The sequence below is a fragment of the Lucilia sericata genome, unplaced genomic scaffold, assembly GCF_015586225.1.
Source record: "Lucilia sericata isolate MDLA Ls3-8-SP2 unplaced genomic scaffold, ASM1558622v1 Contig001997F_arrow, whole genome shotgun sequence".
Classification (NCBI taxonomy): Eukaryota; Metazoa; Arthropoda; class Insecta; order Diptera; family Calliphoridae; genus Lucilia; species Lucilia sericata.
Window position 1 is genome coordinate 26,499 of NW_023995864.1, and position 13,502 is coordinate 40,000.

At 32.6% G+C, this 13,502-nt stretch overlaps 1 protein-coding gene across 1 annotated transcript; it reads left to right on the top strand.

Moving 5' to 3' along the window:
• Positions 1-8,677: 8,677 nt before the first annotated feature.
• LOC119613179 lies at positions 8,678-9,651 on the top strand. Its single transcript, XM_037969125.1, has 3 exons — positions 8,678-8,764; positions 8,877-9,254; positions 9,387-9,651. The coding sequence occupies exons 1-3, from the start codon at positions 8,753-8,755 to the stop codon at positions 9,573-9,575; spliced, it is 579 nt and encodes a 192-aa protein (XP_037825053.1). The 5' UTR covers positions 8,678-8,752; the 3' UTR covers positions 9,576-9,651.
• Positions 9,652-13,502: the final 3,851 nt, after the last annotated feature.

Below are 13,502 nucleotides of genomic sequence, written 5' to 3' on the forward strand. Positions count from 1 at the left end.
GTTAGTTAGTAGTTAGTTAGTAGTAGTTAGTTAGTTAGTTAGTTAGTTAGTTAGTTAGTTAGTTAGTTAGTTAGTTAGTTAGTTAGTTAGTTAGTTAGTAGTTAGTTAGTTAGTTAGTTAGTTAGTTAGTTAGTTAGTTAGTTAGTAGTTAGTTAGTTAGTTAGTTAGTTAGTTAGTTAGTTAGTTAGTTAGTTAGTTAGTTAGTTAGTTAGTTAGTTAGTTAGTTAGTTAGTAGTTAGTTAGTTAGTTAGTTAGTTAGTTAGTTAGTTAGTTAGTTAGTTAGTTAGTTAGTTAGTTAGTTAGTTAGTTAGTTAGTTAGTTAGTTAGTTAGTTAGTTAGTTAGTTAGTTAGTTAGTTAGTTAGTTAGTTAGTTAGTTAGTTAGTTAGTTAGTTAGTTAGTAGTTAGTTAGTTAGTTAGTTAGTTAGTTAGTTAGTTAGTTAGTTAGTAGTTAGTTAGTTAGTTAGTTAGTTAGTTAGTTAGTTAGTTAGTTAGTAGTTAGTTAGTTAGTTAGTAGTTAGTTAGTTAGTTAGTTAGTTAGTTAGTTAGTTAGTTAGTTAGTAGTTAGTAGTAGTTAGTTAGTTAGTTAGTTAGTATTAGTTAGTTAGTTAGTTAGTTAGTTAGTTAGTTAGTTAGTTAGTTAGTTAGTTAGTAGTTAGTTAGTTAGTTAGTTAGTTAGTTAGTTAGTTAGTTAGTTAGTAGTTAGTTAGTTAGTTAGTAGTTAGTTAGTTAGTTAGTTAGTTAGTTAGTTAGTTAGTTAGTTAGTTAGTTAGTAGTTAGTTAGTTAGTTAGTTAGTTAGTTAGTTAGTTAGTTAGTTAGTTAGTTAGTTAGTTAGTTAGTAGTTAGTTAGTTAGTTAGTTAGTTAGTTAGTTAGTTAGTTAGTTAGTTAGTTAGTTAGTTAGTTAGTTAGTTAGTTAGTTAGTTAGTTAGTTAGTTAGTTAGTTAGTTAGTTAGTTAGTTAGTTAGTTAGTTAGTTAGTTAGTTAGTTAGTTAGTTAGTTAGTAGTTAGTTAGTTAGTTAGTTAGTTAGTTAGTAGTTAGTTAGTTAGTTAGTTAGTTAGTTAGTTAGTTAGTTAGTTAGTTAGTTAGTTAGTTAGTTAGTTAGTTAGTTAGTTAGTTAGTTAGTTAGTTAGTTAGTAGTTAGTTAGTTAGTTAGTTAGTTAGTTAGTTAGTTAGTTAGTTAGTTAGTTAGTTAGTTAGTTAGTAGTTAGTTAGTTAGTTAGTTAGTTAGTTAGTTAGTTAGTTAGTTAGTTAGTTAGTTAGTTAGTTAGTTAGTTAGTTAGTTAGTTAGTTAGTTAGTTAGTTAGTTAGTTAGTTAGTTAGTTAGTTAGTTAGTTAGTTAGTTAGTTAGTTAGTTAGTTAGTTAGTTAGTTAGTTAGTTAGTTAGTTAGTTAGTTAGTTAGTTAGTTAGTTAGTTAGTTAGTTAGGTAGGTAGGTAGTTAGTTAGTTAGTTAGTTAGTTAGTTAGTTAGTTAGTTAGTTAGTTAGTTAGTTAGTTAGTTAGTTAGTTAGTTAGTAGTTAGTTAGTTAGTTAGTTAGTTATACGTTTTTAGAAGATTTTGTATTTTTTATAATTTAAACGCCGTTTTATTGCTTATATTGACATCACTCTAATTATTTTCGAAGTTGCCAGATGCTCTTGATAAAAAAAGTCACCTAAATATATTGAAATTTTTCCTGGAAACTATGGAATGACAAACAGTCATTATAAATCAACTTTACATTTACAGTTATTGCATTATTTAATGAAATATCTATTTTAGGGAATTTATTTAAATAAATTTAAATGACACAGTTTTTAGATACGCTCCGAATTTTTGTTAAATGAAAATTCCACGAACTTACTTCATATAAACAAAATAATTAAAAAATATTACAATCCATATAAAATTTATATGGATTGTAATATTTTTTAATTTATATTATAAATACATAAGTGTTAGTATAAATAAAAAATTTCACAAAAGTATGAAAGAAAATAATACGATTAGCTTTATAAGACCATTATAAGATCGCCTTCGTAAACTATGAAAATAAATAAAATTTTAACCGCAATATCGTATTTAAACTGAGAATTTTCTTTTTCTATACCAATTCTATGAAAATTATAAATATGTTTTTTAATATTTAGCAAACATAATGAATGTATTTATTAGTAACTAAAACAACACTTTTTACTTTTCGATATTTTAGTTCTATGGTTAAACATTAAATTTAAATATAAATTTTCTTTAGAAACCTTAATGCAGATATTGAAATAGAATCAGCTGGAAAGTTTTGAATGAAAATAATTTACTTTATAAGCGAAACAAATTCCATTATAAATTTGATGTTAATCCGGGAATCTGTTTAGATCTTAAATTACGCTGATGCATTTTTAAATTCTTCAAAACTTCAATTTATCTGCTCCAAGTCATTTATGTCATTTCTTAGTAAGTCCTAGTATTGCTTCATCTTTTAGAGTATCTCGCCTGTAGGTCAGACTCTTATAGTCTTAACTATAGACCAGACTATAATCGAGACAGAATATAGTCTCGAAGACAAACCCAACTCTTAACAACAGAGCAGACTATAGACCAAATTATACTCATAGCCATAAAGTGGGATATATTAACGACTCCAGACCAGACATTAGTCTCTACTTTAGAACATACAGACTATAATCTAGACTATAGACTTCCCTACTGTCTTGACTATAAAACAGATAACAGTCTCAACTATAGACCATACTATAATTTCAACAATAGAGCATACTAAAGTCTTGACTATAAACTAGAATATATTATCGACTACAGACAGTATGGTCAGTTCTATAGAATAAACAATAGTTAGAGCAAACTGTAATCTAGACAATAAATCCGACTAGAGTCTCGACTACAGCTTAAACGCTCGACGATAGAATAGACTAAAGACCAGAATATAGCCTCAACTACTGACCAGATTACAATCTCGATAATAAAGCAGACTATAGACTCGTCTATAAACCAGCCAATAGTTTTACCTATAAATCAGAAACTTATCACGACTACAGACTAGAATCTTGACAAAGGAATAGTTTAAAGATCCGGATAATGCCTCAACTATAGATCAGTCTATAGTCTGAACTACTACAACTCTCGACTACAGACCAGGCTCTCGACTAAAGATCATAATACAGTCTCGATTATAGAGCAGACTATGGTATGAACTATAGACCAGATTATAATCTTAACTAGTCACAACTATAGACCAGACTATAATTTCAACAATATAGCATACAAAAGTCTTGACTATAAGCTAGACTATATTCTCGACTATAAACCATACTCTGTTCTATAGAATAGACAATAGAGCAAACTATAGACTAGACAATAAATATAGCTATAGTCTCGACTACAGCCTAGATGCTCGACGATAGAATAGATTAAAGACCAGAATATGGACTCAACTACAGACTAGATTACAATCTCGACAATAGAACAGACTATAGACTTGTTTATATACAAGATAATAGTTTTCACAATAAAACAGAAAATGTTCACGATAATAGACTAGACTCTTAACAAAATAATAGACTAAAGACCTGGATATTGTGTCCACTAAAAAGCAGGCTATAGTCTCAACTCCAGATCAGATTACAATATCGACAATAGAGCTGGCTTCCGAAAATTTGTCTCGACTAAAGACTAGACTCTCGATAAATGATCAGATTATGGTATCTCGATTATAGAGCATATAATCGCAACTAAAGATTAGATTACAATCTCGAAGAGCTGACTATAGTCTCGTCTATACACTAAACAATATTTTCGACCATAAACCGTCTTGACTACAGACTAGACTCTTGACTAATGACCAGACTACAGTCTCGTTTATAGAGCGGTCTATAATCTTAACTACAGATCAGATTACTATCTCGAAGAGTAGACTATAGTCTCGTTTATACACCAAACAATAGTTTCGACTATAAACCAGAAAATTTTCTCGACTTCTATGACAGTATCATAAAGATCGCTTATATCGGGTGGACTGTTGTTGGCCAGCAGCGTTTTCTCTCCTTTGTAGACTCTCGACTAATGACCAGACTACAGTCTCGTTTATAGAACTACAGATCAGATTACTATCTCGAAGAATAGACTATATTCTCGTCTATACACCAAACAATAGTTTCGACTATAAACCAGAAAATTTTCTCGACTTCTATGACGGTATCATAAAGATCGCTTATATCGGGTGGACTGTTGTTGGCCAGCAGCGTTTTCTCTCTTTTGTAGACACAAGAACCTGAGAAAAACTCCTTTTTTCTCGAAGGTATGTTAAGTTTCTCTTCTTTAAGAGTTCAGTATCCGAGATACGCTGCTGATACCGATATCATTCTAGCTGAATTGATGTGAACACAATGTATGCAGTAGTTTTTCTGATATCTGAGTAAAATTACGTCTTTCACTAACATTCCTTTGGGGTCATTTAGTTTTTACGTATTTTCACACATTTTTAATTTTTATTTTATAAATTTATTAACACTTTTTTTTTCAATAACATGCAAAATACTTAATAACAATAACACAAACTAATAACAACAACACAAACAATCAATTCTTTTCGGGACACTTCCAATGTGGACAGCACTTTGGATATGGTTTCGTTAAATCCACTGGCACAAAATTACAATCTTTAGCACCATAAGCATTTGGACAACTAAAAGTAATAATTTACACAAATAAATTTTAAACATATTTTTAAATTGTTTTAATTTTTTAACAAATATTTACCCCTCTATAGTATATTCATCATAACGATTGCCCTGACACACAACTTGACTACATTTTCCAGGCACAGTTTTTGCTTCACCTTTCTTCATTAACAAACCAAAAACTTCACAATCTACAAAAGAAATTATCAAATAAACAAAAACAAATTTGCACATAAATAAACTTTTTAATTGCAATAATATATTAAAAAAAACAACAAAAATTCTTGAAATTTTAATTACCGGCATAACAAGTTGTTGTTAACAGCGTTAAACAGATTAATAAAATTATACAAATTTTCATATTTATTTATTTATTAAATATTTTGTAAACGATTTATGAATTAAAATTGAAAACTTAACAATCAAATACAATTTTGTCCCTTTCGAAAGATGACGATGAACTGATTTCCAGCTTAATTGTATGAAGCTTATTAAACTTGAACAGGTATTGGACTTAGAAAACGATGTTATTACTTTTTTTTTTTTTTTGTTCTTTTATTATTTTTTAGAATTTAATAATGATTAATGTATTCAAAAAAAGTAAATACAAAAAAAAAACCTCTCAACACACAACATTAAATGAGCCTTGCCTGGCTGCTGGCATGATTGATAACCTTTTTTTATTTACTTACTTATATAAAGAATTAAATAAATAAAATTATTAAGTAAATAGCTAGGTAACGAAATTTGAACGTAAGTAAATTGATTTCGGTTTCGTATATTTACTGGCAGAAGTTCAAATTCTACAATTGATCTGCAGCGATGATAAGGATTAGCTTAGACATAAACCTTAGCAATGACAATGTAATATTTAAATCATAATATTTATACACTACGCTACTATAGTCGGGAAGGTATTATATGTTTGTTTTAAGTATTTGTAACACTCAACATTAATGGTCCTATAAACATCTCCTAAAATGTTTCGATTGACTAATTAAGTTTTTTCTTTATGGCGTTCGCATTTGGCTTAGTGGTATTAAACTGACTATTTTAATTTGGACCAATTTTTACCATTCTGATAACACCTTGGTCAAGAATGGTACCCACTGATTTCGATAGAACTTTTCTGATATCGTTGACTGAAATCATTTGCAATATTACATTTAGCTGAAACCATTTCGAAAAGTAAGGCTTTAGTTGTAGGGTGTCGTTGAGTCGGCGACATCCTTTAACTATTTCTTAATTGTTATTGTTTGTATTTGTTTACACTCTACGGTCTGAAAATAACGATGATTCACAAAAGACGTTTCTAAGCGTTTAATTTAAATTTGTTTATCAAATCTGCCTAATTAATAAAACAGACGTGGTTATAGAAATAGCAGTCTGCAATGTGGGGGAGGTACCGAAGTAACACGAACAACCAACCAACCAACCAACCAACGAAACGAACGAACGAACGAAACGAACGAACGAACGAACGAACGAACGAACGAACGAAACGAACGAACGAACGAACGAACGAACGAACGAAAAACGAACGAACGAACGAACGAACGAACGAACGAACGAACGAACGAACGAACGAACGAACGAACGAACGAACGAACGAAAGAACGAACGAACGAACGAACGAAACGAACGAACGAACGAAAAACGAACGAACGAACGAACGAACGAACGAACGAAACAAGAACGAACGAACGAACGAACGAACGAACGAACGAACGAAACGAACGAACGAACGAACGAACGAAGAACGAACGAACGAACGAACGAACGAACGAACGAACGAACGAACGAACGAACGAACGAACGAACGAACGAACGAACGAAGAACGAACGAACGAAAGAACGAACGAACGAACGAACGAACGAACGAACGAACGAACGAACGAACGAACGAACGAACGAACGAACGAACGAACGAACGAACAACGAACGAACGAAACGAACGAACGAACGAACGAACGAACGAACGAAACGAACAACGAACGAACGAACGAACGAACGAACGACGAGAACGAACGAACGAACGAACGAACGAACGAACGAACGAACGAACGAACGAACGAACGAAACGAACGAACGAACGAACGAACGAACGAACGAACGAACGAAACGAACGAACGAACGAAACGAAAACGAACGAACGAACGAACGAACGAAAACGAACGAACGAACGAAACGAACGAACGAACGAACGAACGAACGAACGAACGAACGAACGAACGAACGAACGAACGAACGAACGAACGAACGAACGAAAGAACGAACGAACGAACGAACGAACGAACGAACGAACGAACGAACGAACGAACGAACGAAGAAACGAACGAACGAAACGAACGAACGAACGAACGAACGAACGCGAACGAACGAACGAAACGAACGAACGAACGAACGAACGAACGAACGAACGAACGAACGAACGAACGAACGAACGAACGAAACGAACGAACGAACTAACGACGAACGAACGAACTAACGAACTAACGAACTAACGAAACGAACGAACGAACTGACGAACGAACGAAACTGAACGAACGAACGAAGAACGAACGAACGAAAGAACGAACGAACGAAACGAACTGAACGAACTAACTAACGAACGAACGAACTGAACGAACTAACGAACGAACGAACGTAACTAACGAACTAACGAACTAACTAACTAACTAACTAACTAATAACTACTAACTAACTAACTAACTAACTAAACTAAACTAACTAACTAACTAACTAACTAACTAACTAACTACCTAACTGACTGACTGACGACTCTACATCGCCCCAATCTCTGACCATTGTTGCCCGTTTCTTAACTTCTGAGATGTAAAACATCACTTCCGTTTACATCCACGCATATGGAATGGTCTCTGCTGAGTCGGCAACAGCACATTGAGACGTATTCGGTCTGAAATACGAATCCATCAAATAAGCCGAGGACTTTGTTCTTACTCACAGGCAACACTCTGTGGTGAATCTAGTATGAACAGAGTTCTCCCTAAACATACCTGGACAATGAAGTGAAATTCAATAAGATACGTTCGGGCACCTTGCCACCCGTAGTACCAGATTATGTCGTTCTTTTAGAGGTATTGGTAGCACCTCTTTTCCCCGGGATTGTAATCAACCAAGATGGGGCCTTTCATCAAGGTAGCATGACCCCGAGGTGGTAAGACTCTGACAGTGTAACACACCCTTGTCATCGGATATCGCCCTACTGTCGGTAAATATGCGTTGCCGATTAAGCTCGACTATCCTTCTACTCATATGATGCAATGTTTGCTTTTTTACAATCACCCTAATTTCTTGCTGACTACCGGTAAAAATTTAAACCTCTATTGGGGTCATATTTATTCCTACCTAGTTATTCGAATTCCGATATTGGAAGAACATCTGCCTGGAAGTTAGTGTAGTATATTATATAGATCCCTATATATAATGTAGATCCCTAGTCCCGTTTTTACCATCCATTCAACAACGGAATTTTTTGATTTTCATCTACTATCAGTGCCTCAAGGTTCCCTACAAAGTCTGTCTCTGGTATGTCAATATGTAGTGTAGCTTTATATTGAGCTTACGGTTCGCATAGTTAATGTTTGAGTTTGAATACATATTTTTGCCACTTTCAAACTAAACCGTTACTATTACAACCATTATGCTACTTTAGCAACCACAACTGTACTCTCCCAAACGTGTAAGTTATTCATTTCTGAAACTTGTTTTATATCAAATTTCAAATAAAAAGCTCACGATTTTTTAAAGCTTAAAAATTTGTTAAAATTTTAAACGCTTGTTCAAAAACCCCAAGATCTTTACTCGTGACGTATGAGTCTTTAACACTGACTGATAAGCTGCAAAAATGTAATTCAATAATAAAAAAAATAATAAAAAAACAAATTTAAAACACAAAACGACAGACAAATACTTGTTTAACAAGTATTTTGAAAGACATCAAATTTGTATTTAAGCTTCACGTATTCTGTTTTTTTTTTCTTCCAGCAAATACTTTAGCAAACCTTTAAAAAAATACATTAGTTTTTCTAAAACAATCAAAGTGTAAACACAACTAACAACATGAAAACAATTGTAAGTTCGGTGCTAAATAAAAAATTATACAAATCCGCAACAAGTTTTATAAAATAAATAAAAATAATTGTTTTAAATAAAATATTCAATTTTATTGTTGTTATATTTAAAGATTTTCCTATCAGTAAGCTTGGCTTTAGCTTTAGCGGATGTTTCGCATATAGTGGGTCATCATGAGAGCACAACACCCAAATCGGGACCAGCTAATCCCTATGTATTCAGTTATCAGGCTGGTCGTGCTCCCGGACATGTAGATCGTCAACATACCGAAGTATCCGATGGTTCAGGTGTTATACGTGGTGCCTTCTCATATGTTGATCCCAAAAATCAAGTACGCACTGTTCAGTATGTGGCTGATGAGCATGGCTTCCACCCACAATTAAGCCATGAACTCGAAGACAGTGCCGCCGTTAAGGCAGCCAAACAAAAACACTTCAATTTATACAATCGCATTGCGCAAGAACACGCTGCTGGTGTGCATCATCCAACGGTAAATTGAATGCAAATTTTAAGCTTTATTTTTTTTTATTTACATGGCAAAACATAAAAGCTTTTTTGAAAAAAAGCTTAAATTTGAAATTCTCTTTTTTTTACTAGTTTACTTCATTTCTCTCTTTTACAGGCCCCTCTAACTGGTCCCAACCAAAGTGAAGCTGTCGTTAGAGCCACTAACAAACATTTGAGTTTGTTCGATCGCATTGCTGCCGAACATGCTGCCATTGGTGCTCAACAGGAAGCTGATCGTTTGGCTCTTGCTGCCAGCTCTGGCCATGACGATGAAGACGGTCAATATCATCCCGAAAAATATTAAAGATAAATATGATTGTAAATATTTATGCGCAAAGAGTGTTAAATTGAATTTATTTTTGTAATGTTTGTTGTTTGCCAAAAAAAAAAAAAAAAAATAGTTTAAAATATTAATATCTATGTATGTGTGTAGTAAAGAAAATGTTTTAATGTTTTCTTTATTTAAATAAAATGTATATTTATCACCTAAAATCCTTTCGAAATTATATTATTCTTAAGATCATTAATAAGCAAAAGCTGTAATCAATTATACTAAAAGTTATGAACTTTTACTAAATATTTTACTAAATAGTAAATGTGCAAAGCATGAACTTTAAAATAAGAACTTTCAAAAATATTTTTAGTTCAAAACCTTTCACAAAGTAGTTCGATCTACAAAGAAACACAAACAATACTTAGCTATAAGTATTGTTATACCCTACACCACTATTGTAGTGAGGGTATTATGCGTTTGTGCTGATGTTTGGAACACCCAAAAATATTGGTCCTACTATAATATATACCAATCGGCTCAGAATCAATTTCAGAGTCACTTAAGCCATGTCCGTCCTTCTGTCCGTCTGTCTGTCTGTCTGTCTGTCCGTCTGTCTGTCTGTCTGTCTGTCTGTCTGTCTGTCGTCTGTCTGTCTGTCTGTCTGTCTGTCTGTCTGTCTGTCTGTCCGTCTGTCTGTCTGTCCGTATGTCCATGTAAAGCTTGTACCTGTAGCGTGTGCACAATTTCAAGATAATTTGGTGAAATTTGCAACATACTCTTCTTTTGACTCAAGGACAAACGAAAATGATCGGTCCCATACAACCGTACCGCAGGAATATAACGTTTGAATTTCTAATTATGTTAAATGTTGTATAATCTATGTATATCGGCAAATTTTGATTTTATATATGTAAGTTTAAATGATACTGCCGATTTTCATAGTGAGCGGGCTTCATTTGACCCTAGCCCCCCTACAAAGTCCCCTTCAAAAACTTACTTGAAGGTGAAAATTCAACTTTAAACATTAGTATAGCGATGAAATTCTGTATAAATAAGTTTAATGTCATCGTAAATCGCTCTATCTTTATTTATACGGATAGGACCATATTCACCTTTGCCCCCATTTAAACTCTCTTTCAGAAAATCTCTTTTGTTTTGGCAACAAATTGTTAAAATATTTTGGAATTAAGGTAAAATGCTTTATTATTAGTAAAATAATCCACATTTTTAACATACTCACTGGTGTAGGGTATCATAGGGTCGGACATGCCCGAGTATACATTTTTACTTTTTGTTTTTATAAAAGGTTTATAAAACAGAATTTCCATAAAAAACATTTTATAAAATAAATATTTGATTAGAAATATAGGGGTTACATTTAAACCGGTCAATTGACTTGTCAGTTGATTAGTATATGGACTAGGGTATTGACTAGTCTATTAGGGTGATTTAATTTCTAGTCTTGAACTAGTCCATTTTTTAGTTTAATGACCACTATATTTCCTAATCGATTGACTAGTCTATTATCTAGTCTATTTTCTAGTTTATTGACTAGAATAGTTTCTAGTCTAATGAATAGTCTATTGGCAAGTCTATTAACTAGTCTACCTAGTATAATGGCTATAGCTTTGACTGGTGAATAAACTAGCCTATTTTTTAGTATATAGATTAGTCTATTAACTAGTTTATTTTCTAGTCTATGCCCAGTCTATTAACTAATTTATTTCTAGTCTAATGACTAGTCTATTGACTACTCTATTAGCTATGTAGCCTACGACTAGTATATCGGCTAATTTATTTTCTAGTCTAATGATTAGTATAGTTTCTAGTCTATTGTTTAGTCTATTGACTAGTCTATTGGCCAGTATATTGACTAGTCTTTTGTCTATTTTCTAGTCTATTGGATAGTCCATTGACTAGTTTATTGACTGGTTTATTGACTAGTTAATTGACCAGCCAATTGACTAGCTAATTGACTAGCCTATTGTCTAGTCTATTAACTGGTGTTTTGACTAGGCTATTGACTGATCTTTTAACTAATGTATTTACTACTCAAGGTAATAGTCTATTGACTTCAGATTTGTCTATGGGCTGGTCTATGGACCACCCTATGGAAATAAAAAGTCTATTGACTACTCTCTTGATTAGTCAATGATAAGTGGACTTTAGATAAGCCCTTAGGCTAGATGATTAACTAGTCTTTGGAATTGTCTATAGACTAGTTTATTAACTAGTATATGGACTAGTTTTTGGACTAGTCTAGTTTTTCGACTACTCTATTGATTGGTCTTTTAACTAATCTATTTACTACTCAAGGTAATAGTCTATTGACTTCTGATTTGTCTATTGGCTGGTCTACGGACTACCCTATAGACAGGACAAGTCTATCCTCTTGATTGGTCAAAGATAAGTGGACTTTAGACAAGCCTTTGGGCTAAATGATAAACTAGTCTTTGGAATAGTCTATGGACTAGTTTATTAACTAGTATATGGACTAGTGTGTTGACTAGTTTATGGACTAGTCTTTAGACCAGTCGGTCTATTGACTAGCCTATTTATTGGTCTTTTAACTAATCTATTTACTACTCAACGTCATGGTATATTGACTTCAGATTTGTCTATTGACTAGTCTATGGACAAGACAAGTCTATTTACTAACCACTTGGTTGGTCAATGTTAAGGGGACTTGAGATAAGCCTTTGGGCTAGATGATTAACTAATCTTTGGAATTCTCTATGGACTAGTATATTGACTAGTTTATGGACTAGTGTGTTGACTGGTCAACTATATAGTCGATGGGCTAGCCTGTTGATTAGCCTATTTAGTAGTCTGTAAACTAGTATCTTGATTAGTCTTAACAGAAGTTTATGGAGTAGTATTTTGGTTGTTCTATGACTAGACTTTTGACTTGTCTGTGGTCTACTCTATGGCCTGCTCTTTTGACTGGCCAATCGACTAGTACGCTGATTAGTCTTTAAAGTAGCATATTGACTATTCAATAGAATGGTATATTGAATATTCGTCCAGCAAAAACTAGGTAATGGCTTTCATTTGTAATAACTTACCTAACAACATACTTTTCAATGAATACTACATATCGCCTTGATTACATAGAAGTAGTCTATTAAGGTCTTACTAATAATGTGTTATATAATTACTTTCTAATGCATTAGTCGTCTTGCCAGTGAAGATATAGATGATGTATGTGATTTTTCATTTGATTTACAATGACTACTTTTTCTAATTACTTGTAATCGTGTGTGGTAAGTACTTGCCTCCAATGACATCACCGTGTTTAAATAATGACTTAAAATGCTATTGTGTAAGTAAATTTTAGCATTTTAACCCCTTACATGGTAATGAAAGTTTTTACTTTACTTCCCTATTAAGGGAAAAAGTTTCTAATTTAGAAAAGGTATTTAATATGTATTATTTGATGAATAATTAGAAAATATTTACAGACTAAAATAGAAAAGTGGTTTTATTTGAGTATGTTGGTTTTTGGATTTTTAGCAAAAATCACGGGTGAATCAGAATCGCAAACAAAATTCGATACCGGTAAAATGTAGTCGTTTTATATATCTTTCATGAGAAGGATATATATGTATATAAGTTTTTTCAATATGTTGATTCTGGATGTTTATAGAGAGTGGAATCGTTTGGGCTAACTCCGTCTGTCTGTATTTTTGTTGATATCAACCTCTGTAATCCAAATCATTTATAATTCTATTAAGACACCTTTTCGTAAAGTTTGCTGTTTAAAATCATCACAAGCGGCAAACATAAAATCACAATTGACCTTAACATCGAATCACATTTCTAAAATTATTTTGCATTATACGAAAATATTTCGTACAATTTTGTATATTACGAAACAATTTCATAGTGAGAAACCATGAAACCTTTCGTACAATGTACGACATTTTTCGTATATATAAGGCATAGATTGTTTTCAAT

Bases quoted from the DNA above. Each gene is read 5' to 3' on its own strand.
- LOC119613179 (XM_037969125.1), top strand. The intron at 9,255-9,386 runs GTAAATTGAATG...TCTCTTTTACAG, and splicing joins CTGGTGTGCATCATCCAACG to GCCCCTCTAACTGGTCCCAA.